At 52.0% G+C, this 26,242-nt stretch overlaps 1 protein-coding gene across 3 annotated transcripts in view; it reads right to left on the minus strand.

Moving 5' to 3' along the window:
* Positions 1 to 26,242, minus strand: part of Nup210 (nucleoporin 210) — a 94,563-nt gene that overhangs the window by 40,926 nt on the left and 27,395 nt on the right. For all 3 annotated transcript variants that reach the window (XM_003463871.5, XM_063237950.1, XM_023562444.2), the window contains exons 5-20: positions 25,330 to 25,480; positions 23,757 to 23,889; positions 20,809 to 20,967; positions 20,116 to 20,184; positions 18,113 to 18,219; positions 17,120 to 17,260; positions 16,196 to 16,333; positions 14,796 to 14,951; positions 13,096 to 13,294; positions 10,964 to 11,109; positions 10,588 to 10,809; positions 8,904 to 9,077; positions 2,989 to 3,181; positions 2,412 to 2,518; positions 570 to 674; positions 360 to 461 (exon numbers count right to left, since the gene is read on the minus strand). In XM_003463871.5, the coding sequence (XP_003463919.2) occupies positions 360 to 461; positions 570 to 674; positions 2,412 to 2,518; positions 2,989 to 3,181; positions 8,904 to 9,077; positions 10,588 to 10,809; positions 10,964 to 11,109; positions 13,096 to 13,294; positions 14,796 to 14,951; positions 16,196 to 16,333; positions 17,120 to 17,260; positions 18,113 to 18,219; positions 20,116 to 20,184; positions 20,809 to 20,967; positions 23,757 to 23,889; positions 25,330 to 25,480 (2,302 nt within the window). The remainder of the gene's footprint in view (positions 1 to 359; positions 462 to 569; positions 675 to 2,411; positions 2,519 to 2,988; positions 3,182 to 8,903; positions 9,078 to 10,587; positions 10,810 to 10,963; positions 11,110 to 13,095; positions 13,295 to 14,795; positions 14,952 to 16,195; positions 16,334 to 17,119; positions 17,261 to 18,112; positions 18,220 to 20,115; positions 20,185 to 20,808; positions 20,968 to 23,756; positions 23,890 to 25,329; positions 25,481 to 26,242) is intronic.

Below are 26,242 nucleotides of genomic sequence, written 5' to 3' on the forward strand. Positions count from 1 at the left end.
TGAGACAGAAATTCCTTTATGGTTTAGTGATACTTTTTTAGTGATACTTTAGTAACATTTTAATCTTAATTTAAAGACTGATTGAAAGGAGATTATTAGGTAACTAATAGTGTGGCTAACTGGTGGATACCGAACAGCCCATACTCTGAGCTTCGTATCTGCGTGCTGAAGAGCAGCTCTTAAGTCACAAAGGTGACAGGGGAATGATAAGACTTTCAGAATGAATCAGACAATCTGAAGACCTTGCTAACTATACAGTTGATGGGATTTAGTTCCAGCTTTTAAATCATGGATTAACTCCACATCCCAGCCCAGAAAAGCAAGCAAAGCCACCCTGGGGCTTGATGGCCCTCACTCACTGTGGTGATGCCCCTGGCCTCCTGGTAGGCCACGCGCACGACATCTGTGGCGCTGGTGTTGAGGAAGAAGTAGCCAGAGCCTTCTTTCACGTGGAGTTCTGCCTGGAGGAGGAGACGCCAGCACAACACAGGAGAGTCACATGTGGCCAGGCCAGGGCCCCCCACAGTGGACCTCGTCTAGGCAGGGGAGAGGAGGGTGCAGGGCCATACCTGGATGCTAGGATGGTTGTAGATGGTCACTTCCTCTGGGATCACCCCCACATCCTCCACCAGAATGAGGTCGATAGAGGCTGACACAGGCAGGAAAGGATCACGCTGTAGGGTAAGGTCAACGCCATCAGAACTACAAAGCCACAGCCACAGCAGGTCATCCTGTCACTTCAGGCTGCCTGCTATGTCCCAGACACCAACCCCAATAAAATCAAGTGTTTCTGAGCCCAGGGAATAGCAGCACCTCCCTTGAGCTCTGTGCAGGTGAAGTAAGTTGCCACCGCCTCCTCCTCCTCTGTGGACAGGGGAGGTGATTATCAATGGGGCCACTTAGGTATCAGCCCTGTGGCATCCTTTTCACAACTCATATGCATACCCAACCCTTAGGGCCTCAGGGGAAACACCAGGTGCTTCATACAAAGAGGACAGAGGCCTGGGCACACAGAGAAGCTGCTGACATACCCAGGGCGTGGGCCAGGCTCGAGGGAAGGGTGTTCCTGGCAGCTCGCAGAGAGCAGAACAACCTTTATTCCCTCAGAACTGTCCCGATCTGTTTTCTGCCCCGTGTCATTGAAGGGCAAGTGCTAGACATGACCCAGTCACACAGCCACACAGTGACATTTTGGTCAGTGACAGGCCACATGTGCAGTGTGGTCCCATGTGACTGTGTCAGCTAGAGAAGCTGCAGCTGTCTCGGTGTGATTACATGCTACAGTGCCACACGGGGTGACATCACCTAACACTGCTGTGGCCGTCCTGAAGCAATGTGTGACGGCTCTATGCCAGGCACTGTGAGTCATGTAGGGCACAGTGGCTAGTGTGGTGAAGTTTTATTCTGACAAGAGTTCTGAGCAGAGTGAGGCCAAGGCAGCAAGGTATTGGCCAGAGTGAGCGCAGCAAGGATCCTGCAAGCAATAAGGGGGTCTGAGCAGGACAGGAGCTCTCAGGTAAGCACAGAGCCCTAACTGAGGAGGCCCTGAGTGGTGCCAGGAGCCAGAGATGCCCGCAGGGATGAGGGGGCTCAAGGTCAAGAATTTCAGTGTCAGGCCCAGCTGGGAGAAGGGGGTTGTGCTCAGGTCACTTGCAAGCCAATGGCTTCTTAGCACTGGAGAGCATGGTAAGGAACTGAGCCATCAAGGACAGGAACGAGGTATCTCTCCATGGGCACTGTCTTCCAGTACTCACTCAAAGCACTCTGACCTTCTGTCTGGGAGGCACCGGAGTGGCCTGCATGCTGGCATTTGAGCTCCTAGAACCCAGCTGTACCTTTGCTCTGCAGCCAGCATCTGCCGCTTCCACTTCACTCCAATAAAGCTTACGGGGGCGGGGGAGGGGGGGGCTCCGAGGTGGCAAAACACCTTGGGGAACCCTTCCTAGTCCGACCTCAAATACATGCATGTGTTCCCTACTAGCAGCATCTCTGCCTGGGGTCCCTAAGAGACACCAGGGTGGGAAGGGCCGCTTATAGGTGTACAGACAGGGCCAATGGTGAGCTTGAGTGAAGGGCCCCGGGCACAGGTGCTCAGAGACCTGCAGGAGGAGCAGCCACTCCGAGCCCAGGGCTCAGATAACCAGCCTCATAGGACTGAAGGCCCCCCAGGCTGAGGTGACAGGCTCACCCAGACTTTTCTCTGGATCTCTCCAGGAGCCTGAAAGGAGTGTACATGCAGTAGGGGAGACAGCCACCCAGTGGGTCAGACCAGATTGAGCAGCAGGGTTAGGGAAGCAGGCTAAGGTCCAGTGAGGGGCTCAGGACTTCAGACACCAGACAGGATTCCTGCAGAAGCAGGAACAGCCCAGCCTTGCCCATGGCCCTGCCCGCTGAGGGCCCCGGAGAGATACCGGTTGCTCTGCTCTGGCTGCGATGAGGTGGGACTGCTGGTAGCCGGTTGCCGTTGCAGAGATGGCAGTTACTCCCGATGTCTTGTGTACCGAAATGGCTTGCAAACCTGAGTCCAGGGAGGGGAACCCACACTGGGTGTTGGCCTCAGGGATGCCTTTGAAGCCACTCCCCACCCCCCAGGCACTGACCTGAAGTTTTGTCTGAAAATTGATGCCCATATAATTATACCATAAAGATACCAGGGTAAACAATGCCAAGGAGCTGCCGAGCTGAGTAGGGGTGACAGCAGCTTCTGGCTAAGAGAGGTAGGGCACAGGTCTAGCGGCTGGGGCTAGGTTGAACCTGCTCCGTAACCCAGGAGTGAAGACTTCCTGCTCCAAAATCTGCCTCACACAATGCAGGATGAAAGGAGGGAAGCAAGCTCACGCTACCTGCTGAGTTATCCTTCTGAATGATGGGAGGCACATGTAGCTGGGGCTCTAACAGTAACTATCTGCCTTGGGACATGTGTCCATTTGGGCTCTACTGGTCTCCTATCTTCCTCCCCCAAACCTGAGGCTCCAGACCCCAGCTCACCATGTAACTTCTTCTGACCACTTCCATCATCCTGGAACACCAGCTGCAGTGGCAGGTCCTGCTCGATGCTGGCCAGTGACGGCCGGGCAGACTCCCACTGGATACTCAGAGAGCTGAAATTGTCAAACTGGCGGCCCTGATGGTCATAGGCAGCCAGGTCCAGCAAAGGGTTGCGGTGGCTGGAGACTGGAACCTACAAAGGTGAAGGTCAGAGGCTGGGGCTACAGCCAGAGCTCAGTGGGTCCTGGTGAGGGAAGGGGATGTGTCCCAAACCAATTTTCTCTGCTTCTGGTCACCAAGGTACACCGAGGACACCAAGGCTGCCCAATCCAACCTCTGGCTCCAGGCTTCAGTTCTGAGTAGCATGAAGGTCTCTGGCAAAGTCTGGAGGCAATTTTGTGTCACATTTGGGGAACGGGCAGTGCAACTGGCATTTAGAAGAGATCAGCAATGCTGCTAGATAACCTACAACACATAGGAAGGCTCTGCACAAAAGAGAACACACCAGCGCGGGACCTCCCACCCCAGCCAGTCTGCTCTCCAGCTTCTGTCCCCACCACTCCCAACTCTTGCCACCCACCATACCAATGCACACTTCAGTGCTACCACAAGGTGCCCCCCTGCAATCTAATGCAAATGCCAGTGCCAACACCTAAGACATCTTGGAGTCCCTAGTTTGCAAAGAAACCTTCACAGTCAACTTCTCAGCTGATCCTGAAGTACCCTGGGGAGGCAGGAGTGTGGTCACTACACTGCAGAGAAAGCATCTGACCCAGCTGTACTTCCTGCTCCAAAAGGTTCAGACACTGAGCAGAAACAGAGGGACCACACAGAGGCCACCTCCTGACGTTGCTTTAGATGCAAGTGCTGAGGGTCATTTCAGAAATGGGGCACCACAATCACCATGCGAGGGGAAGGAAGCCGCTGTGAGCATACTTCAAAGTGCCCTAATTCTGTTGCAGAGCAGTTCTAATGGGGGTACTGTCCTCTCTGAGCCTTGGGGTGACCGTGTGATTCCAGACAGTAAATTGTGACAAATGACTTGTGACAATGCCAGGGGAGGCAGTAATGTCACAACTTCATCTGCTGTGCTGCTTTGCTCCTCGGTGGCTCCTGGTGGCCACTCTACAGCCTTGATTTATTTATTTATTTTTCTATTATTTTTTTCAATTTATTTATATACTTATTTATTTAGTACTGGAAATTGAACTCACAACCTTGGGCTTGCCAGGCAGGCGCTGTGCCACTGCACTATATCCTCAGCCCCACAGCCTTGGTTTAGGACAATGATAATAGTGACACACAGCAGGGTACCAGGTCCAATTTGAGAGGCACAGATGTGTGTGATCACAAAATGAGCTTGTGTTAACCCTAGCCATTTGGTCAGGGGAGTGCCGTTCGCTACTGCAGCATGGCCTGTTCCATCCTGATGGACAGGGTCCCCCAACATCCACCTCTATGAGTGCCTTCCCATCCCTCAAACTGCCTAGCCCCTGACAATCCCTGAGCTCAGCATGCTTTAAATCCCAAAGGCAGCATTCCTAACAGCAGGTCAGTGTCATCTCTACATGCACCAAGGGCTTTGTGACCCCCACCCCCAAGGCACAAACTGGGGAGCTGTGAGTGTAGGTATAAGGGGCTGCAAGACCCGTCATACACATCCCACTTCTTCCAGATGGAACCCTCAGTAGAAAAATCAATGCTCTTCCAAGAGAAGGTCATCAACACGGCACCAAGCACATTCACAAGCTGGCTGACCCTCTGGGAAAGGCCACTGGAGGTGACATTATTACCTCCGTTTAATAAAAGGGCAGGTGAGCCTCATGGGAGTCAACATCTTGCTGAAGGTCACTCGGGTCACAAGGTAGGACTTAACAGTCTGACTATAAAACCCAAAGTCCTTGCTTGACACTGCAGCTTTTCTTTGGTGCCTGCATTGGGCATTGGCTGCTCTGTCTCCTGGCACATGACAGATACCCAGCCACAGTGCCTCAAACAATGGATGACCTCCCTGGAGGATAAGAGGAGGCTGGAGTGCCACTTTGTCATCCTTACCAGTCGGCCCAACCTGGAGTCTTATCTTGCCAATAATTTACTCTGCAAACACGTCTTGAGTGGCCTCTGGATTTGGACAGCTGTAAAATTAAACTGATCCTGTACCTGTGACATGTGGCAGGGATATATCTTCCCCAAGGTCCCTTAATGAGACTGTAAATCACAGGGACCATGCCTGAATGGCTGGCAAGCCCGAGGACTAATGGGTCACATGGCAACTCCATGTCCAAGAGCCATTATTTCCTAGTGACACTGAAGACACACTGAGCCCATGAGAGCGCTGCAGCCAGACCATCACCCGCAAGCCTCAGAGAAGGATCGTAGGCTAAACCACAGGTCTTGCTGGCAGAGAGTTCAGGCAAAACCCAGCTGGAATGTGGCTGTGCTCTCATTAGGCTTTTTTCTTGCTGTCACTGAGCAGCACTGGCTTCCTGTTCTGAGGGGGCACCTGCACTTCCAGCCAGTGCCACCCATGATGCAGTTCCTTCCTGCAGCAGTGTCCCCCCTCAGGCTTTCCAGGCACTGGAGCCTGGTGAGGCAAGGGAGCTGACGAGAGAGATCAAGGGACACACTGTGCCCTTGGGGTTCTGACCATGTGCCAGGGTCAGAGTCTGTTCCAGGGACCAGCAGGGAGCAGGGCTTGTAAGCAGGTCCTGCCACTTAGGTCACAGAGAATGCTAGGGTGGAGAAGAGGGAACCAGCATAGGGCAGGCTGAGGGGGTGAACCTGTACTTAAAATGAAAGTGGAAGAGAGCTCTAACAAGAAGGCAGAAAGAAGAGGAAGGCAGGGAGACAGCATGGGGCCAGAGAATGGGGGGGGGGCGTGCAAGTCTTAGGGAGCAGTCAGCCCCAGCTCGGTAAGACCTGCATGACATGTTCCCGGAATGGGCACAGTACACTAGGAGAGGCTGGGAAATAGCCTGTGCGTCACAGACTATGAAGCTTCAGATTTTAATGGGATGAATGGGGAGCCATGGGTAAGTCTTGAGCAGAGAAGACAAAAGGTACAATGGTTGACACTCTGGTCACATCTGTTCCCTACAACAACTCCTGATCATGGGTTACCATTGCCATTACTCAAAGGGAATCCCACAACCAACAGGATGGACACAGGCAGAAGGTTTCGAATGTGTCCCACCTGGGGGCTGTTCTCATGGACTCCGTAGCCAAGGAACCCAGCAAGCTGGGTGTTCCCACAGTCCAGACTGAACGAATTCTATTCCTTCCCCTGGGAAGAAGTTGCTCCTTATGGAAAAGTGAGTTAAAATGCAAAGTCTTAGGATAAGCAGATCATGAGAAAATGAATGCTCTCATCTCTAATCAGCTTCATAGAAAGACAGCGGCATACAGCTCACAAGAGGTTAGAGAGGGGTGAGGGTAGATAAGAGGCACCAAAAAATAGACAGTTCTGTCCTACAGCATAGTCGGGTGACTGGCATTCACAACAAAGAGAACTGTAAGAGACGGATGCACCGCTCCAAATCAAAGAAATGCTAAGTGCTTAAGTAGAAGTGAAATATTCATTTCTGAATTCCATCGTTACACACTGTAGACAAGTACTGAATTAATATCATGCTGCAGCCCATGACTTCATACAATTATTATACATCAGTAAAAAAAAATTAAGGTATTGAAAATGGAAGTTATTCAAGAGTCTCACCTCATTAGAGCCATATGTCAGGAAAGGAAAGCCTCTCCCTGAGTGCACCAATCTGGGGCTAAGGATGTTCCTTCACACCCCAAACACCTGGGCGGATACTAGCACTTCAGGGCCCCAGTCGCTGGGCCTCAGTTCTATTCCTCTATTAAGGGGGAACAGAGGTGCAGGTCCTACACTGTCCCCACTGGGAGCGGACACCAAGAGTTCTTGCTAAGGGACCCTGAAGGGACCAGCATGGGGGTGGGTGGAGTAGTCCAGGCACCAAGCTGAGGGGTTTCATGTTTTGGATCCAAAGGATCTGGAAAGCTGGAGAGCACTGATCTATGTCAGAGCAGGGAAGCAGGAGGAGGAGAGCTGAAACTCCAGCAGGTGAGCAGGAGGCTGTTTCTTTCCAAAGCCTGCAGAACACCGAGCTTCAAAGACATGTTTGGAAGAAAGGCAAAGAAAGCTGTCCTTATTCACCTACCTGGCACCCAGCACCCACAGCTCTCTTTGCCTGTGCCCAAGAGGTCTGGGATCAGTTCAGTCCTGTGTGCGGGAGCCTAGGAATGGGTCCCACCCTCGGGGCTGCAGCAAAACACGAGGCCCAGGGGTCACCTTGGAGGTGCTTCATGTGGAGCCCTCAGATCTGCGTCCCCTACCTTTCGAAGCTGCTCACTCCAAGCCCTAGAGCAAACCTGAGGGGAGATGCCCAGGACCCAGGTCTCCATGATGGTCACAACAAAGAGGAAATGCGGCAGCAAGGCCAATGCTCCAGCACGGAGTTGCTCTAGGTACTGTATCTGTCTTTCTCTGCCCTGGTGCCTCGAATCTCCCTGCTGGGAGGCTCTGCTAGGCTGGCTCCCCCCCCCAGCCCAGTCGCTCCTGCAGAAGCCTCTCCTACCACCCTGTACCTGTCTCCATTCCCTGGCAGCCCTTGCCACCTCCCATCTCCAGATCCCCCATCTCCCTGTCAGCTTCTCAGGCAGGCTGCTTGCTGTCCCAATCACTCTGTATTCCAGAAGTAAGAGCTGTCTGGCACAAAGCAGCTGCGGCATGAGGGTAGGTCGAAGGGAGGAAAGCTAGCCCCGGCCTCTGAGAAGGCTGGGGGCTGGTGAGGCCTGGAGCCAGTCCCAACCCCAAGACCTTGGACTCTGAATGCGGGGACTGAGGACTGGCTGGATCCCAAGTCCCAGGGATCCTATGTGGATTTTGCATCCCATTCATGCTGTCAGCCTGATCCCAGTGACTTTGTCCCCTCTCAGCATCCATTGTAGAAACAGTCCCTTTCCCCACCTCCCCAGACAATGCTGCAGCTGTCACCTCTTCTTGGCTGTCCCCACTCCGACTCTGATCACACATGCTCTGTAGACAGATTGCCCCCACCTCCATAAGCACTCTCAGCTCACAAAGGACACCAGAGATTTTAGGGCCAGCAAGTCTGGAACCAGAGAGGACTGCGTTCCTAATGCCACACACACTGGAGGATGCTCTTGGATTTAGGATGATAAACCCATCATAGGAGGGACACATCTTAAACTGAAAACACAGGTCATTCTCCTGACTTACTGAGCATCATAGCCCACCTAAAATGTGCTCAGAACCTGGCACTAGGCCTAACCCAATAATGCTTTCATACTTAAAGGCTGAAAATGGCATGCAACCTATATAACACAGCACCAGGCAGAGTACCGGGTATTTCCCTGGTGGGTAAGGAGCAGGGTGGGGGCCTCAGCTCTTTGCCACTGACCAGCACCAAGGGACAAAGGGACCCCCCATCACCAGTGCAGGACAAGATCCAAATTCAAAATTCCAAGGGTGAGGACCAGGAATTTAGCTCAGTGGCACAGCGCCTGCCTGGCAAGTGTGAGGTCCCAAGTCTGATTTCCAGTACCCACCCTTGCCAAAATTCCAAGAGTGGCTTCTAACCAACGCCTAACACTTTCAAACCACTGGGAAGTGGATAAATCATGTTACATCACTGTAAGTTGGACACTGTCTTCGGCAGCTACACCTTGGTGAGTCACCCATCTCTCCAGGCCCTGGACCTCCCAGGCAAGGCTGGCAGGGCTGGCTGTGAGATCTGGGCACCACAGCACAGAATTACAGCCATCACAACACTCAAGATGTGGGATGAGCTGACTGGTGGCTGGATTGGACAGGTCCCCCTGTCCAGTCAGGTGGTTACGTCATCTCCCTCCCCAGAGCCTCCTGCACTCACCACCTGCTTGTTCTGCTGCAGCAAGGGACAGGACAGGTCCAGCTGGGGGCTGGTGTAGATGGGCGTGAGGGTGAGTCTGGATGGTGGGGCACAGATGAACTTCACCACAGTGGGCTCCACCGCAGGAAAGGGGTTGGTGATGCTGGGCTTGTTCCCCACCGAGAGGGCGATAACCTGGGAGCAGAGGGACCAGGTAGATTCCCCCATGTGAGTTCCCACTGCTCTCTGAGCTGAGCCTCTTTTCTTTGCTGTCTGATGGGTGTGACCCTGTCCCCAGCCCCTAAGGAGGCTGACAAAGCCCAGGGGTGTGGTGGAAGAGCACTTTCTCAGAACAGCAGGGTCCCATTCAAACAGCAAAGAAAATGGGTAAATTGAGGCTCACTTTCCGTTTTTCCAGGACCTCAGGGAAACCCTGTGGTTACATCAGCAGACTTGGACTTCCTGGATGCTTAAATGAGGGAGCCACCTTGACTTGGGTCATCACAATCAAGTGCACTTGTGGGAACATGCATGCTGCAGATGGGGACCCAGAATCTAAGGAGAGGCCAGAAAAGGGTCTGTGGAGAAAGCATTGGAGGGCCCAGAGGCTCAGCTCAGATAGAAGCTCAGGGCTGCTACAGGGCTGGGGTGGGGAGAGGTGTCAGGAGAAAGGGTGGTTGCAGCTAATGCTGGGGCTTCTGCCACCAAGTCTAGCTCCCTCTCCAGTAATGCACACATGCTGCACAATGCAAACTGGGCCAACGACCTTCTCCATCTTTCCAAACTGATTGTCGTCTACCTTTCCTTCTGCCCTGATGTCCAGGGAGCTCAGCGCCAGGGAACAGGGAGCCTCAAGCGGCCTTTTCTGGGGAACCAGGATAGCCCAGTCAGGCTGGAACATGCCATTTCTCTAATCCATCATTAGCTTTATTCTTGTTACTGTGGTTGTTATGCATTTACTGTTATGGATTTTTTTCTAATGATCCAGTGGACATGAGGTCTTTTCTCCACATACTTTTCTGGTCATACTGGTGCAGTCTTGGTATGCACCGAGTGTGCTGTGCCTGTGTGCCTTTTAGCTAACTTTGTGTTCTCTGCATTATTAGACAAGCCTGGGTAGTCTTCATTTTCCCTCGGAGCGAGTACTGTCCCACCTCACTCGACTTCCAGTTTCCTCCTGCTTTGGGAGTACTTGGAGCTGAACAGTGGACCTGGGAAGCAGGCACCCAGGGACCTGCACAGCCAGCTGCCACACCACCCAGCTAGACAAGCTCTGCAGGGACTCACAGATGCAACTGGTTCAATTCATTGAGCCATCTCAGCATTAAAACAAAAACAACAATAATAAAAAAAGATTCCACATGCAGAAACATCAGGCTTTCTAGCACACACTTAAATGGGAGCCTCAGGTCACACACTCCTGTGTAACTTGAGACCCTGATCTCAAACCCCTAACCCCCGGTCTGGTGGGGGAGAATTCTGCAACCTCAAGCAGGGAAGCCATTCCAACGGGCTGTGTCTATGGAAGCTAGAGTCTTTGGAGAGGGACCATTGCAACCACTGTGTCTTACTCACTGCTTGCTGTTGACTCATTCAGCCTGTAGCAACCAGCCTTAGTCTACTTGTAACATGGATATGACTAGAGGGGCATTCTCAGGTTTCCTAAGGATTAGAGACCATAGTGTGTGTTTGGCTGCCCACTCACCTGCTCACCAAAGGCCTGACAGGTCACAAGGATCCGATGCTGTTGGTAATTGCGGGAGGCAGGGGGACCCAAGAGAACCATGCTGATGCTGTCCATGTCCTCAGAGGTGATGTTTCGGAAAAACTTGGAGGGCTCCAGGACCCAGGGCCTGGGGCCTCCTTCCAACAGCATCTCTTTTGAGGAGCCCAGGGTTACCACGGCAACAGGGGAGGGATCCACAGCCTGGAGAAGGGGGGAGGTTCACATTCCCGGGACAGGGAGGGCTGGGCCCGGCTGGGCTCTCTTCTGGCTTGGGGTTAGGGGTCTGTGGGACAGACATTCCATGCCCAGGAACCCAAAGCAGAGAAAGGTGGCAGAGGGCAGGGCCTTGGCTCACCTTGAGGGGCAAGTAGGCAGCGATCGTGATTCTGGCACTCAGGTGGATGTGGCCATGTGTGTAGCTCACGAGGAGTGTGGTAGATCCCTGGGCCTCGGCCCTTACTTTGACACCACTACAGTGGTCAGACCCTGGTGGCAGCCGCCCTGAGGGGAGGAGTGGCCCATTCTTACTCTGGGCTTCACACACAATCAGATTCTGTTCTGACTTAGAAATTCCAGGGGGTGGGGTTCAACTAAACTGTACAGTGCTTATCCAGCATGCACAGCCTAGGTCCAACCCTACACACAATCAACCAATCAACTGTGAGTCCCATACTAAAATGTACACTTATCATTAGTGCACACATCACAGTGTCCTCCACATACACATTCAACACACCCAGGATCACTCCAGACCTGGGTCACAGAGGAAAATGTCACCAACAGTCCCAGAAGCTGCAGCAGAGCCTGACCTCCAAGCCCTCCGCTGCCTTCTCCCAGGACAGCCTAATCACGCTGTTCCCACGGGTTACTTAGTGGGGTCACTAAGCACTTGTTTTTCTGTCCTTAACTCAGACTCTCATGAGGTCCTTGCTGTCTGCACACTGCACATCATCCACACACACATGGTTCCTCTGCTGTAGGAGTGGGCAGCCACCCATTCTTCAGGAAACTGGCATTACCTAAGCGGATTTCAGTGTGGCTGTGTAACATGGCACAGATGACGACATCTGAGAGCCTTTGTTTTGTCTAGTATTTCTGCTGTGTGTACCCCAGAGGGGGACCACTAGGCCATGGGTCCTGTCTATGCTTAGCTCTAGTCGTCCTTGCCAACTATCTTCCCCAAAATAGCATCAATTTGTATTGTTTCTAGCAAGTGCCCTGCATCCCTGCCATTACATTCTATCAATTTTCAATTTTTAAAGTGTATTTATTTTAATTTTGATAAAATATACAGACCTTAACATTTTTGAAGTGTACAGCTCAGCAGCACACCATACAGTCACACAGTTGCATGACCACTGGAACCACGTATCATGCAAGGCTTTTCAGTTTTCTGAGCAAACACTAAAGCCGTGAGACAGTAACTGGCCAATTCTTCCTACCCCCAGGCCCTGGACTGGCCCCTCCCTGCATTCTACTTCCTGTCTCCTGAATTCGACTACTTTTAGTGCCTCATGGGAGTCATATGTTATTGGTGGTTGACTTATGTCACTTAGTGTAATGCTCTCAAGCTTTACTGACGTAGTAGCAGGTCCAAATTTCCCCTCAGTAAGGCTGACCCGTACTCCCCAGTCTAGGTACACAAGCACTACATTCTGTTTATCCACTCATCTGCTGATGGACAGGTGGGCTGCGTCCACCTTATGGCAGTTGTAAAGCCGCTGTTGTGAGACGAGTTTCCAAACCCCTCCTCAAGGCTGCACTTCAATGCCTCTGCGAATACACCCAGAAGTGGGATTTCTGGGTCACAAGGTACATAATCCTACTCTTAATTTTTTCCAGGAACCACCATACTGTTCTACACAGCATCTGCCCCTTTTATTATTCCCTCTAATAGCATACAACTGGTCTAGTTTCTCTGCATCTCACCAACAAAGGTTATTTTCTGTTGTTTTGATAGTAGACGTTCTAAAGGGCACGGTTTTTTGTTGTGATTTTCATTTGCTTTTCTCTGATAATTAGCAGTCTGGGGCATCTTTTCACAGGTTGGTTGGCTGTTTGGAGACATGCCTCCTCAAGCCCCTTACTCCTTAGTGCTGTTTTATTGCTGTGGACATGCATGAGTTCTTTATATGCTCAAAGCATAAGCGTCCTTGTCAGGTAGACACTTCACAGACATTTTCTTTCATTTCTATAAATTGCTTTTGCTTAAGTGGGAACCTGGTATAGCCCCTTCCTCAGAGTTGTGCCTAGATGTGGAAACTGAGGCCCACAATGGTGGATGATTTGCTGAAGATCACACAGCAGGCAAGATTCAGACCAGACCTGGGCTGAGGAAGGAGGTCAGGGGAACAAATGCCACCCCTTGAACTGTGGCCCATCTGTGGGCCTAAGCCCTTTCTGGGAACCTGGGTGGCCTTCACTGAGAACCTGGGCAATTTGTTCCCTATGACTCTGTCTGCGGTTCACTCAGTGGTGTGGGTTTACCTGGGAGTGGCTGGAACATGCCCTGGTTCTGCACCTCCACTGCCAAGTCAAAGTGGGAGCAGTCGCTCAGGGTGACCACCTCATTTGTTCCGCCGGGCATGAGGCCATTGATCCTCAGAGGCAGCTCCAGGGTCTGGCCCACTCGCACCTCCACCTGGCATGGGGTGAACTCCATGCTGCTGGGCTCAATCACGTATACCTGGAGGACAGCATGTGGCCCAGGTCCATCAGCCTCCAAAGGAGGAGTAAACCTGGGTCCTGAGGGTATCTGAGCACTGCCTTGGACAAGGCAGCTGGGACATGTTAGGAAGTGGTCTGGGCTGGGTGTGGGGGGACTCAGGAAACCAGAAGATGGAGGAGGTGAAAGGGGAGCTCAGACCTCAGAGCCAGGCCACCAGGCAACATCTGGCTGTGAGTCGGTCCTGTGGCACAGACAGGGTAGAAGTCTGAGAGGCAGAGGTCAGCGCTTGCAGGACCCTGGTATTCAGAGTAGGTGTGCTGGAGGACTTCAGAGAGTGCCCTCACTCTCCTCTCTGTGTTACAACCAGCAGCCTGGTGCGCAGGGCAGTGAGGGAGTTGTGTTTGTTAGGGTGTCTCAGAGAGATGCTGGTGATAGGCATGGGGCATGTGTGAACCGAGACAGTTTCTGAATGTCCAGCCAAGGATAGCATTGGTCATGTGGTTGGGGATGGGGAGAGAGACATCAACAGTTTATTTTTCTGGAAAACCAACCCCACACACTGCAGGTTCTCTTCTGAAGGCGGCACTCACCCTGGGCCCTCTTGCCTGCCTAGAAGATAGGCAACCCACCATCACTTCACTTTCCTGCTGAGGACCCTACTCAAGGGTAAGTGCAGCAGCCCAAGAACAGAGGACAGCCAGGTGGGACTCCCAGTCTGGCCCAGAAGCTGTGCTCTAACTATGAGAGGATGGATAAAAGGTGGCACATTTCCCAGGAGGAAGACAGGGCCAGGGCAAGGTGATCCCAGTGGGCACCAGTACTGGGTAGGCATGCTTCTCCAAAGGACCTGTTTGAAATGTGTCAGAATCAGAGAGAATCAGACCTATCTCTAGTAGAGATGTGTGCATCTAAATGCAAGACCCTCAGTGTCTGTCCAAATTATGTAAGAGGTGCTTGTGACTGGTTCCACGGTGCTTCCACCTCTGCCATCAATGAGGCCATAAAGGGGCACCCAGAACAGTGTCAGTGGTGCTGGCTGGGGCTCAGCTGCAGGCAACAGCCCCACCTACCCTTACCACATCACTCAGCATCAGAACCAGGGACCGCACCTGTGAGAGGCAGCCCTGATGTTGCCTCTGAAGGAGGATGGAGTCCCAGCTGTCTCAGGGAGCCCCAGGATCCTCTTCTTTGGAAATTTACAACTCATCCCTCAAGGTCGTCCCACTTGAGATTTGTATCTTTTGGGCATGGTTGTCTCTTGTCGTCCTCTACCCTCTGTGACCTTTGGTCCCCCATCCAGAATGCCTGGCTCTGAGATAGCTGGCCCTGTGGTCCTGTCACTGTCTCCTTGGTGTGCTGTCTCCCCCTCCCTGCTTGGGTGTGAGCTCCTAAGGACAGGGCTGGAGCTGAGCACCAAACCTTCCTGTGTCCAACCTGACCAAGGATGGTGGCTAAATGGGTGGCAATGACACCCCAACCCCAAGCTCTCCATGGGCTGTCCTGGCCCAGAGGGTCTCACCTTCATCTCACCGAAATGTAGTGGGTTCTGGACGTCATGTGCCTGGATCACACTGAGTCCGATGTCACTGCCTGTGGTCATCACACCCTTGACAGTAACTGTGGCCACCATGGAGCTTGAGGACGACCAGCTGAAGTTCCCACTGCCCCCATCGGCCTAGAGACAAAAATCACCATGGACTCACCAGCCCTCTGTCCTCCCCTGTATGGGGAGGCATGAGGGTCGAGGACAAGGGTGCACATGTACACTCCCATACACTTACCATCACACTGGGATGCCTACCACCCAAGTTACCTACTCAGTCCCGGGCTCATACATCATCCTCATGACCACACTAGCATTCATCCATTCATACTCACATTCATTGGTCCATGCTCACACACTCAAGCACTGACACATTCACACATGTTCACACTCAGTAGCCACCCAACACACATTCAGCATTCATTCAGATCAGTCACTCTTATAACCCATGACACACAGCCATGCATCACTCACCTGTGTGTGAGTACACACTCTAACATACATCCACAGACATGCCCGCACATCCATACACTCAGAGGAGGGGTCCTTTTCATGGGTACCATCATGTTGGATCTATTGATGGCTCCTCTTGGCCCTTGCTTCCTCTGTCTCACTTCCAGTCTGCATATTCTGAGGCCCATGTGCCTGACATACACAATATGTGCCACGACAGGGGTCCCAGGACCTGGTGGCAGCTCCTGGAACCCAGGCAGCAGTAGGAACCAGCTGTGGCCATGAAGCCACCTACGGAATGGTGTTTCAGTGACCAGATACAGGCTCCTCCCGACACACAGCTTGCCTGCTCCCAATCATCCCAGGTCAGAAGTCACAACGCCAAGCCCCAGAGAACAAGAGTGTGACACACTATGTTTCAGAGAGCAAGGTGCCAGTGCACACGCAGGACACCTGTCACTCCCCTAGACTGCAGCAGTGATGGAGGCCTGACTGATCCAGGATCAAGTCTCATCTTAGGGCAGACTCTGCTGGTTAAGGCCACAGGGGAACATGAATATCAATGGTGATACCATGTGACATGGCCACAGACGTTTTCTCCTTGAATTTCACATTGTTCTCCAAGTGTATTCACAGAGCTTTTAAAAGTGGTACTTTTTCATTAAAATGATTAAATGGAACTCAAATCTATCCCACATTTCTCCATAGTACTTTCTTTTCTGTTTCAGTTATTGGGTTTTTTCCCCGCTATGCACTAAATACATTGCTGTGGTGGAAATCTCAGAGAACACAGCAGTCATAAAGGCTCTGATTTAAAATTGCCTCTGTCCACTAGAGGGTGATGCTGGAAGTCACAGGATGGATGAAAAGCCACAGATCCCTGGAAACACCCCAAGGAAAGCATTCAGTGAGGTCTCTGTTACCTTTATTGTGTACTGATAGGCGCCCGTCTTCGGTTGCCAAGGAAATGTCAAGATGTTGGGGTAGAGGGTGATGGGGATGTGAATGTCCACCTCCTGCTGGTTCCAAACTGGCACATGTAGCACATGAACCCCGCCATCCTACAAAGGGTGAGAGGTGCATGTCACCATGACAACCAGGTCATTGACAGATCCTCCTAGACCCTACCCCTCCCTGGGGATCAATAGATTCTGTGCTGGTGGGAGTCAGGTAAAGAAAATGACAGCCTGTAGCCTCCTTGGGCTCCCCTGGGACGGCTGTCTGAAGCTCTATAAGGGTCACTTACGTAAATGATATTAGACCAAGTCCTTAGGGCACTCATGCTAGGAGGGATTTGACTGTTCCCACTCTACAGAAGGAGAGATGGAGGCTTGGAGCTCTTTGTTCTAACCCCCAGGGGCAAGAAATTGAGGCATTACAGGACATGGGCCACTCCTTTTCAGCCCTGTGTGCTACCCTGTGCTCTTCCAGGTCTGCAAAGGATTTGTGTGGGGCATAAAAAGGGGCACATCTGTGCCAATGTGCCAATTGGTAAAGCACCATTCCTACCTAAAACCTAGCAGTATTTTAAGCACAGAAGAAAAAAAGACTCTGCAGGACCAAGGCAGACAAAACGGACAGAGAAATACCTGTGGTCTGGGCTGGAGCCCAACTGGGCCCAGCACTGTCTCCCAGAACAAACATACCATCCCAGTTCTGCAAGGCACAGATCCTTTCATAGAGGCAAGGAGAGGGAAGGAAGGGTGAAATAGGGAGACATCCAGGTGCCTGGCTCTGGACAGCCAAGGCAGCCAGAGCCTGAGCCTAGAAAGGGAGAGGCCTCCCCAGCACCTAGAGAGCAGCAGAGTGGGGGAGCTGGGCATAGAAAGCAGGAGGCACCAACTTGCCTGGTCCACCACAGAGGTGAGGGCTGCACTGATAGTCGTCTGACCCCTCTGAATTGCCCTCACATAATGGTGTGACCCATTCTGGGAAGATGAGAGAACCTCAAAGAACTCAGCAGGAATCTCAGTCTCAATCCGGATGTTCTGGAAGGCAAAAAGCATGGGTGAGTGGTGCTTCTGGGAAAACTCAGGGAAAGATGACTTCAGGAAAGCAGCTCCAGGATCCCAAAGTGGTAGCCAGGTGAGGTCACAGGGCTCAGTCTCCAAAAGCCACCAGAGAGGCTGGAAGCAACTCCAGACCAAAGCCCCAGCCTCTGACCTTCCCTAGCTCCCTTTTCTGCATGGGCCAATCACACTGCTCCAGTGCCAGAAAACTGTGTGGTGCTCAGGGCAGTTTGCAGCCTATAGTTAGCTTCTCTAAGCCCTGAGGTCTCATCCAGGAACCATCACATCATCAAAAAAAAAAAAAATTAAATCCTTAAGCACAAACTTCAAGCAAAAACAGTGAATGTCCAGTCTGATTAACAAAGAAGCCCCAAGAGGAATTTGGTACCCTTACAAAACCTCTAACTCCATCTAGATGTTCTGATGACACTGAGAAGGTCTCTCAGTGACCGTACCCTCATCTGGCATGCCACCAGAGAGCCAAGAAGCTAACTGAAATGGGCCCAGTCAGGAGCCTTTCAGGAGCTCTGGAAGGATTAGAGGAATTCCTGACCTGCAGTCAGAAGGCAATAGATTCAGCTCTGAGACCTTTGCGCTCAGAGGACAGAGCATAGGTGGGCACACTGTCTCCATCTTTGCAGACTCAGAGGTTCAAAGGGTCTGAGGTTCTCCAGGGCCCCATGATAGTGTCTCACAGACCCAGGGGTGCCAGTAGGGAATAGAAGATCCCTTCTCGGTCTTCCTGTGTGGATACCCCTGTTGCTTTGGGGATGTTCTTTGGACATTTGCTCTAGAATATGAACCCGCTTCACCAGTTGGCCAGGTACTCACATCAGACAGGTGGACCTTGTTGCTGGACTTGTCAAATACTTCGACGGTGATGATATACAGGCGGCCAGTCTCAAGCACCCACCTGTCACCAGGCTGGACTGTGAATCCTACAACAGGCAAAAGGGAGAGAAGATCAAGCATTGGGTATGGAATCCCCAAGTCTTCACTGGCTCCTACTTGGAGAAGGACTGGCTGTGCAGAGGGGGGCTACATTAATTATGAGTCCTAAGCTGGCTGGTTCCCAGGACCAACAGTGAATGCATCTCACGCAGACTGCACAGGGTTCCTCAGACCAGAATCCAGAACTCAGCATATCAAGACTGTCTAGCCACAGCAGGTCTTGTCTGAGGCCACACCAAGTTTTTCACAGCTCACAGATGTCTAGACTCTGAGGCCACAGCAGGTACACCCTGGGACAAACAAGAAGGTCCATCCTGAGGCCATGCCATATCCTGAGCCAGGACAAATGTAGACAGCAGGTGCAGGTGCAGGCCTCCATGGCTCTACTCTGTAGCCATAGCTGGTCAAAGTCCTGAGGTCAGCCAGGCTCTAAGGGGACAGCAGGTCTATCTGGAGGCCATGCAGGTCTAGGTTTAAGGCCATGGCCGATGTTACCTGGAGCAATGGCAACTGCAGACTGGTGCTAAAAGCAGATCTAGGCTCTGGGATCATAGCGGATGAACCTTACTGAAGTCTAGATGCAGCATCTATAAAACGTTGAGCCTGAGACCATAGTCAACTGAGGCTCTGAGACTGTGTATCCTGTCTGGGTCCATGGAAGTTCTTGCTGAGGTCAAAGTAGCTCTGGGCTCTTTAGATAGACAGGTTTGGACCTGTGGCAGTGACAGTCTAGGTCGTGAGACTAAAGCACTCAAGTCCAAGACCATGGCAGGTCCAGAATCCCAAATCTCATGGGGAACCATGGAGAGTTTAGGGTTGAGACCAAGAGGCTGTAGGCTGGGGTCATGGCCAATGTAAGCTGGGGCAGGTCTTGCTCAGGCAGGTTTTTCTCATGACCAGTACAGTCAGAGGTCACAGCAGGTCCAGCCTGAACAGTACTAATGTCTAGAGCATGTGAAACAAGGTCTAGTCTGAGATGACTGCAAGAAGCACATACCTTGCCTGGGGCCCAACCAGTGTAGTGGCTGAGGCATGCACAGGCCTCGACTCTAAGCCCAAGGTGAGTCTCGGCTCTCAGGCCACAGCGTAGCAGGCCTAGCCTAGGCCACAGCACGTCTAGGTTCTGAGGCCACAACAGAAGCCCCATCCAAGATGATGCTGGCCTCCCATAAATCCCTAAAGTCTTCCTCTGTGCACACATTACTAACTCCCTACCTCTGCCCTGTTGCACCCCTCATGCACCAGTCTCTCTCCATGAACCCAAGTCCAGCACTCTGTCTTATGGCTTCTGAGCTCCAGCCCTTCCCAGGCACACAGAAGGCACTTAGGAACATGTCTGAGCCAATGGAGCTCCAGAGAAGCAGTGGCCACCTTTCTTGGTGTTACTACCTTGCCATTCAGGTCTGCCCTTCACATTCTGGTGAACAAGAGGACCAAGGGAGTTTGCTACGTGTCAGATTCTCTCGACTAAATAGCTTCAGTGTGGGCCTCAGTGTGAGAAAGGAAGAGTTGCCATGGTAACTCTGGATGACACAGGTGCCCACAAAGTCTCAAGCTACTATCCATCACAGCAGCTTCCAGGCCTGGTTGTGCCTCTCAGGGTGGTCACTGCCACAGATTCCTCTTTCTTTCTCTCACACCTCTCCTTCCTCCACTGCTCTTCCTGTTCTCCACCTGCCTGACGCAGAAATGGTCAGGATTGAGAGCTGTCAGTTTTTCTCATCTTTTTCATTTAGTGCAAAGGATCAAACCCAGGGCCTCAGGCTTGCTAGGTGGGTGCTCTACTGCACTGCTCTGACCCCAGCCCTTGTTTTTGGCTTTTTAACGTCTTCAATTTCTGTAATCACAACCAAGCAACATCCAAGAGGCCTCAGGATACTCACCTAGGTACCCGGGCTCAACCACATAAATAGTGCTGTTGGGCAATCTAGAGGCACCCTGCATGCGGATACCTGAGTTCTTCATTAAGGAACAGAACACAAGACATCAAGTAATCCAGCTAGTGGCTCCAGCTTGGCTCAAGACATCAAGTAATCCAGCTAGTGGCTCCAGCTTGGCTCAATGACTCAATGACCACGTGGCATAGAAGAGGCACTGGAACCTGCTTCCAGCCCCTGCTTAGGCCAAATGGAGCAAATCATCTCTCCAGACAAAGGCTTTGCTGCATTTCTACCCTAGCAAAGCGAATCTCCATGAGGGACAGCAGAGGTCGTATGGGACACAAGCCACCCTGGGCCCTCAACAACAGACATGGAAGTGTGGAAACGGTCTGCTCCCTGACTCCCCGCCAGCCTCTCCAGGGATCTGCAGGCCCTAGGCAGTCTCTGCAGGCAGCAAGGACAGTGGGCTCCCCACTACCATCCCCTCCCAGGCTTCTCTCTAGCGAGCCACCCACAGAGGTGAGCAATTCCACACAGCGGTGCTACTATTTCAGTTCTTTCTGATTTTCAGACTGTTGGGGGAAAACAGGGCTATTTTTATCCTTGACTGGTTTTCAGGGAGAGAAAAACAACTTGACTTCAAAGCGGCAGACATGACGTGCCGATGCAGACACAGGCTGCCTGGGAAGAGGATACTCCGATGGCCGAGGACGAGGTTGCTCTGTCCCAGCTGCAAGGCGGTCACCTTCGATGTGTCCTGGGCCAGCACAGCCACAGCCTGGGCAGGGTCTCCCTGGGGCCCTGGGATGTTGTTCTGAAGCTGCAACTCATATTGATCAGAAGGCATCGAGAGTTCTAAGCAGGAAAAACAAAAAAGAAACAGAGAGGGAGAGGAGGTGAAGGCTTGGGCCATCGGGTGCCAAGTGCCCACCCGCTCCCCAATCTCCGGGCCCCGCCTGCCAGTACAGCTGTCGACAGTTTCGGCTTAATTTCTCAGCGCTTTACATTTTAATATTATTCTCCATGCCTGTGGACAAAGCTGACACACCAGGAATTTTCAGAAGCAATCAGTTTTTTTGTCACTGCCATAAGCTGCTTTCTTTCTTCCTTTTTAACTTGACGACAGCCTCTGCCTGAAATTGCCAACTACTTGAAGAATGCTGACACTAGACTGTTTCTGGTCACTGCTGAAGAGGATGAGGAATTTCTCCACATCCTGGGGGCTGGGGTGCATCCCTCGGGTTCTGTCTGCCCTCTTGAGCTCCCAAAAAGGTCCATGGACCCACTGAAATGTGGGAGCTGGGTCTATCACTGTAAAGATCTGACTGTATGCTCAGCAATCCCTGGTGTCAGGTCACACGCATTTTGTGGAGGAAAGCCGCAGCGGACATGTCCTGGGAAGGACAATTATCCGGGAAATGATGGGTTCCGTGAAGGACAGCATCTCCCTTGGCCCACAAACGTGGAACACTTCTGATACAAATGTGGAGGCTGGGGTATAGCTTGGGGGTAGGGCATGTGTGAGCCTCTGGGTTCCGTTCCCAGGACAAAATACAGAAAGAGGAAGGAAGGATAGATGGACAGATGGACAGACAGATACAGACAAGCAGAAAAAGGACAAGAAAGGACATCTGTTGACCAGGACTGAAGATGCCTCCAGTCCCACAAGTTTATCCCCTTATTTCGTCACTCCACAACAGGGGACAGAACTACAGACCCCACCCTGTAGACGTGGGGCAGAGGAAATGAAGCTAAGCTTTGCCACAGTCTGCTGTGGTTCATGCCCTGGAAGCCCAGCCCCAGTGTGCAGTGATAAGGGGTCCTGGCCCTTTAAGAGGTGGAGCCTGGAGGGAGGAAGAGGTCAGGTCACTGGCAAAGCAGGTTTTTAGAAAAGCCACAGGCCTAGTTCCTGAGCCTCTCTGGCTTCCTGTCTCCTGTGCCATCTCGCCTTCTCTCTCAGGCTGGCGGCACAAGGCCACAGTGTAGCCAAGGAAGCTGCAAAAGCTAAACAAAAGCCAGTGCCACTGCTCCTGGTACTCAGAGCTGCAAGCTGAATAAACCTCTTTACCCTGCAAAGTAAGCAGCTGTGGGGATTTTGTTACAGCAGCAGAATGCAGGCCAAGACATGGCTGTGGCTGTGAAGAGCAGGGACAAAATTCCCACTCCAGGACCCCAGTCACTTTCCCCCTCCTCCTGAGGCTTTAGACTGTCCAAAGCAGCCACGGCTCACTGTCACCCTGAGTGTAGCCTGGCTCTGCCCTCCTGCCAGAGAGGGTGTTGGAGAAGCCCCTGCAGGGAAAACACCCAGGTTGAGGCCCAGGAAGGAATTTTAACTAAGGCGTCTTTCAAAATTAACAGTCCTGCTCAGGATTCTGAAAGAGAGGTGGTACACTCCTCTCCATCCTGGAGTGTCAGTGTTCTGCTCTAGTAATTTGCCCCTAGATCAGAGGCTGAGTATGGACCCTGAGTGTGTGCCACCTGAGACCTGCCTGAGACACTGTGGGGTGTGGCTGAAGCTCTGCATTCACACAGACCCTGAAGGTGACCCTGACGAAGGCCAGGACTGAGAATCCCTCCACTTGTCCCTTAATGCACACACACGACCCGCTTCCTTCACTTCCAGGCCAGGCAGTGACTCTGGTCGCTGGAGACGCAAATACTGTGAAAATGAGGGGCCACCCTGATAGACTCTTCATAAGCCTCTCGTGATGCGGAACCCACTACCTGTATGTTCCAAGCCCTCAAGAGGACAGACCTACATGCAACACTAGTGCCTGAGGCTGGCTGTGCCCTGCACTCTGCTGTCACACGTGTGCCAGTATGAATGGAAGAGCCACAATTCTCAGGATGACCTGTACTCCATGAAGAACACTCACCCTCTATGTCCCATATTCTCAGCACTTTAGAATTTCCAGACAACCCCACTCCTGTCAACCCATGCCGCCCTTGAAGCCTGGTAGAAAGGCCTCCAGGGCTTGCATGGGAAACTGAGCCGAGGGAGGCAGTGGCTTGCTTGAGTTTGCTTGGCAGTCAGCGGCAGATCACAGCCAAAACCCAAGGGAAGCCCATGGCTTTTGGGTTGCCCAAACCAAAGGGATAAAGACCCCCAAAAAATTGGAAGCAGGGACTCAGGCATTTGCACATTCCCGTGTACAGTGGCATCATTCATAAGAGCCAAAGGATGGGCCCAAGTGCCCACCGGATGAATGAGTGGCTGAACAAAGTACAGTCTCAGACATACAGTGGAATATTGTCCAACTTTAAAAGGAATTCTGCACACCTCAACATGGATGGGCCTGGAGGACAGGATGCTGAATGAAATAAATCGAACACAAAAGGACAAACATTATATGATTGTCCTTATACAGTGTCCTTAGAGGAGTCAAATTCATGGAGACATAAAGTAGGATGGTGGCTCTCAGGGGCTGGGGTGGGGAAATGGGACTTCATGTTTCATGGAACAGAGTTTGAGAGGCTAGGAAGGTACAGAGATGGGTGGGGGTGATGGCTGTATAGAACGTCAAGGTTTTAAAGCCACTGGGCTATGTACTAAAAACAGCTGTGGTGGTCAACTTTCTGTTAGGTGTTTTCATCATAATTTAGAAGAACATCAGTGCTCCCCCCAATCTCCAGGGCAGACCTACCTGTAATCTTTCCCTGCCTGACCTTCTGCACTTTGTAGCAAATGGAGGTCCCCACGAGCAGGTAGACGTCATGCGCTGGGTTCAGGAGGATGTTTTCCAGAATCAGCAGCCTGACCTCGGCAGGGCGTACACTCTTGGCATAAGAAGAGTACAAGAAAGATGAGGTGGACACAGGGAAAGGGGCACGGGAAGAGGTGGGTAGGAGAGACTTTGCGTGTATTATCAGTGCTGGCTATGGGGCCCACAGCCTGGCAAAGGCTAGGCAATGCTCTAACACAGAGCTACACACTGGAGGCTGGCAATTCTGTTCTATTTCTAACTTCCAGTATACTCCTAAGGCAATGGGAGTGTTAAGATGAAGAAACAAGATCTCTGGCCACAGAGATCCCAGGGGACCCCAGAGGAATGGCAGACATGCACTCAAATTTCGTAAGGGCTGGCACCTCCCATCTGAGAGCTACTGATAGCCCAGTACATTGCAGAAAATGAAAGGCAAAACCAGTGATTCTCACAGGCAGAAACGCAAAGATGCTGTCCCTGTGGAGGTGCAAGTGCTGTCACACTGCAGATATTACCATCTCTTTGGAAGTTCACTTTAGCACCCCAGTGGCCCGCATGCCTCTGATGCTTGGAGTCTCCTTTGAGTCTGTTCTAAGGTCTTCTGGGTTTCCATGATGAACGTTAAATTCGACAGTGTCTCTGATACATTACAAAGACAGAAAGCCCTTCCCATGGGTCTAGGCTCTGTGCTTTCTAGCCCCACAAGTTGGGAAGAACACTTACTAATCACAGGAAGGACAATGGGTCTGTCTTCCTCCCTAGCCTAGGAGCCTAACAGGGGCAAACTGCCTTCTTGTACCATTTGCCGAGTCACTTAGGACAGGTCCTGGTGACACTACAATATCCTGTTTCCAGAACCCTACAGGACTTCCAATAACTGCTAAACCACTAAAGACAGAGATAGACCAGAAGAGGACTGTTCTTTGCCCATCACTTTGCAAAATTCAATGGTGGACAAAGTTCTCTATGGGCCTGCCTATGCTCCAGACCCAGGTAGGTGACAGGAAGGTCTCAGAGCTCTGGTCCAAAAGGAAGCTTGGGCTGGGAGGATATTGGCCCTCTGGAATGGAGGAGAAATCAGGATCTAGGTGAGGCCTGCAACTGGCTTCTTGCTGTCCCGGGTCTGTGACACACATCTCTCCCACTGTCAGCTCCTGAGGTGAGGATGGGACAACATGGTGTGGGGCAGGGAGGAGGTATGAGATCTCAGCTCTCCACAAATGAGCTCACTGAGTGACAGTCCTAGGGCCTCTGCTGGGGAGCAGCAGGGGGTGACAGCATGGTGGAAGGGACACTGGGTTCTGTTTTGATGTCCCTATACAGCATGGAGCAGGGATGGAGTACCCATCAGAAATGAATAGTTACTGAGAATTCTGTTCTGAGATCTAAACTGAGATCAAGCAGCTGCTCTATGACCCCAGAGACAGGGACCTCAGGAGCCTCCCCCAGATATCCCTTCAAAACAGGCAACCAACACAGACACAAATGTCATCGGGCTCCAGAGCCAGCTCACCTTGTAGACGGCCTCTTGGATGCGAGCCTTGAGCTTGGAGCTCCCAGTCTTCATCCCAGACACCAGAACAGTGTCCCCCTGCTTGGCTGCCTTCTCCATTTCTGAGATGTAAGAAGGAGGGATGTATGTAGATTCCAGGAAGGTGAGGATTCTGGAAAAGGAAACTTGTCAGACCTGAACATCAGATTCCTCATAGTCCAACACGAGCATTACCATTACAGGAACCTCCTGTGGGCTGTGGGATGCTGAAACACGTGATAGTCCCCTCTCTGCACAGTGCTACCTAGAAATGTGTCCTTGTAAAGTACCATGTGAAAACTTCCAAGGACCCTGTGAAGATGCAGGATATTCAGCCCAATCCAGCTTGATCAGAAGCCTGGGAATTGACCTGCATCAGAACCCACACTTGATTAACACTCAACTGGGAGACAACTGGCTTCCCAAGTGGGGAAAGTGAGGCCCACGGAAACCAAGCAGCAGGACTCCAACCCCAGACCCAGCCAAAGAGATACCCCATGGGACCTGAGGGGAAAAGCTGGGGCTAGCACACAGGGCAGGCCTGAGGGATCCCTTCTATCTGGTCCCTCCCTTTATTCTGTAATTTTCAAGTGAGCCCAAGGTTTCTCCCAAGTGACAGCAACAAGGCCAGGACTGGAAGCCACATCCTGGGACCCTAGAGCCCATGTTCCTAAATGCAAGGACCATCTGAACCTCAATGCAGCCATGCATGAAGGCGGACAAAGGAGGAAGTGGCAGTGCCACCACATCACCACTGTCTCGTTGGCCCAGAGCTGGACTTTTAAAGGCAGAAACAAGAGATCAGATCCTTAACTCCGCCCACCCCCATGAAGTACTTACTAACAACCACAAAAGGGTGAGGAAGCCACTTTTGGGGAAGGGATGACTTCCTGGC

The sequence above is a fragment of the Cavia porcellus genome, unplaced genomic scaffold, assembly GCF_034190915.1.
Source record: "Cavia porcellus strain 051 isolate PalLab524CR breed Dunkin Hartley unplaced genomic scaffold, mCavPor4.1 scaffold_27, whole genome shotgun sequence".
Taxonomy (NCBI): Eukaryota; Metazoa; Chordata; class Mammalia; order Rodentia; family Caviidae; genus Cavia; species Cavia porcellus.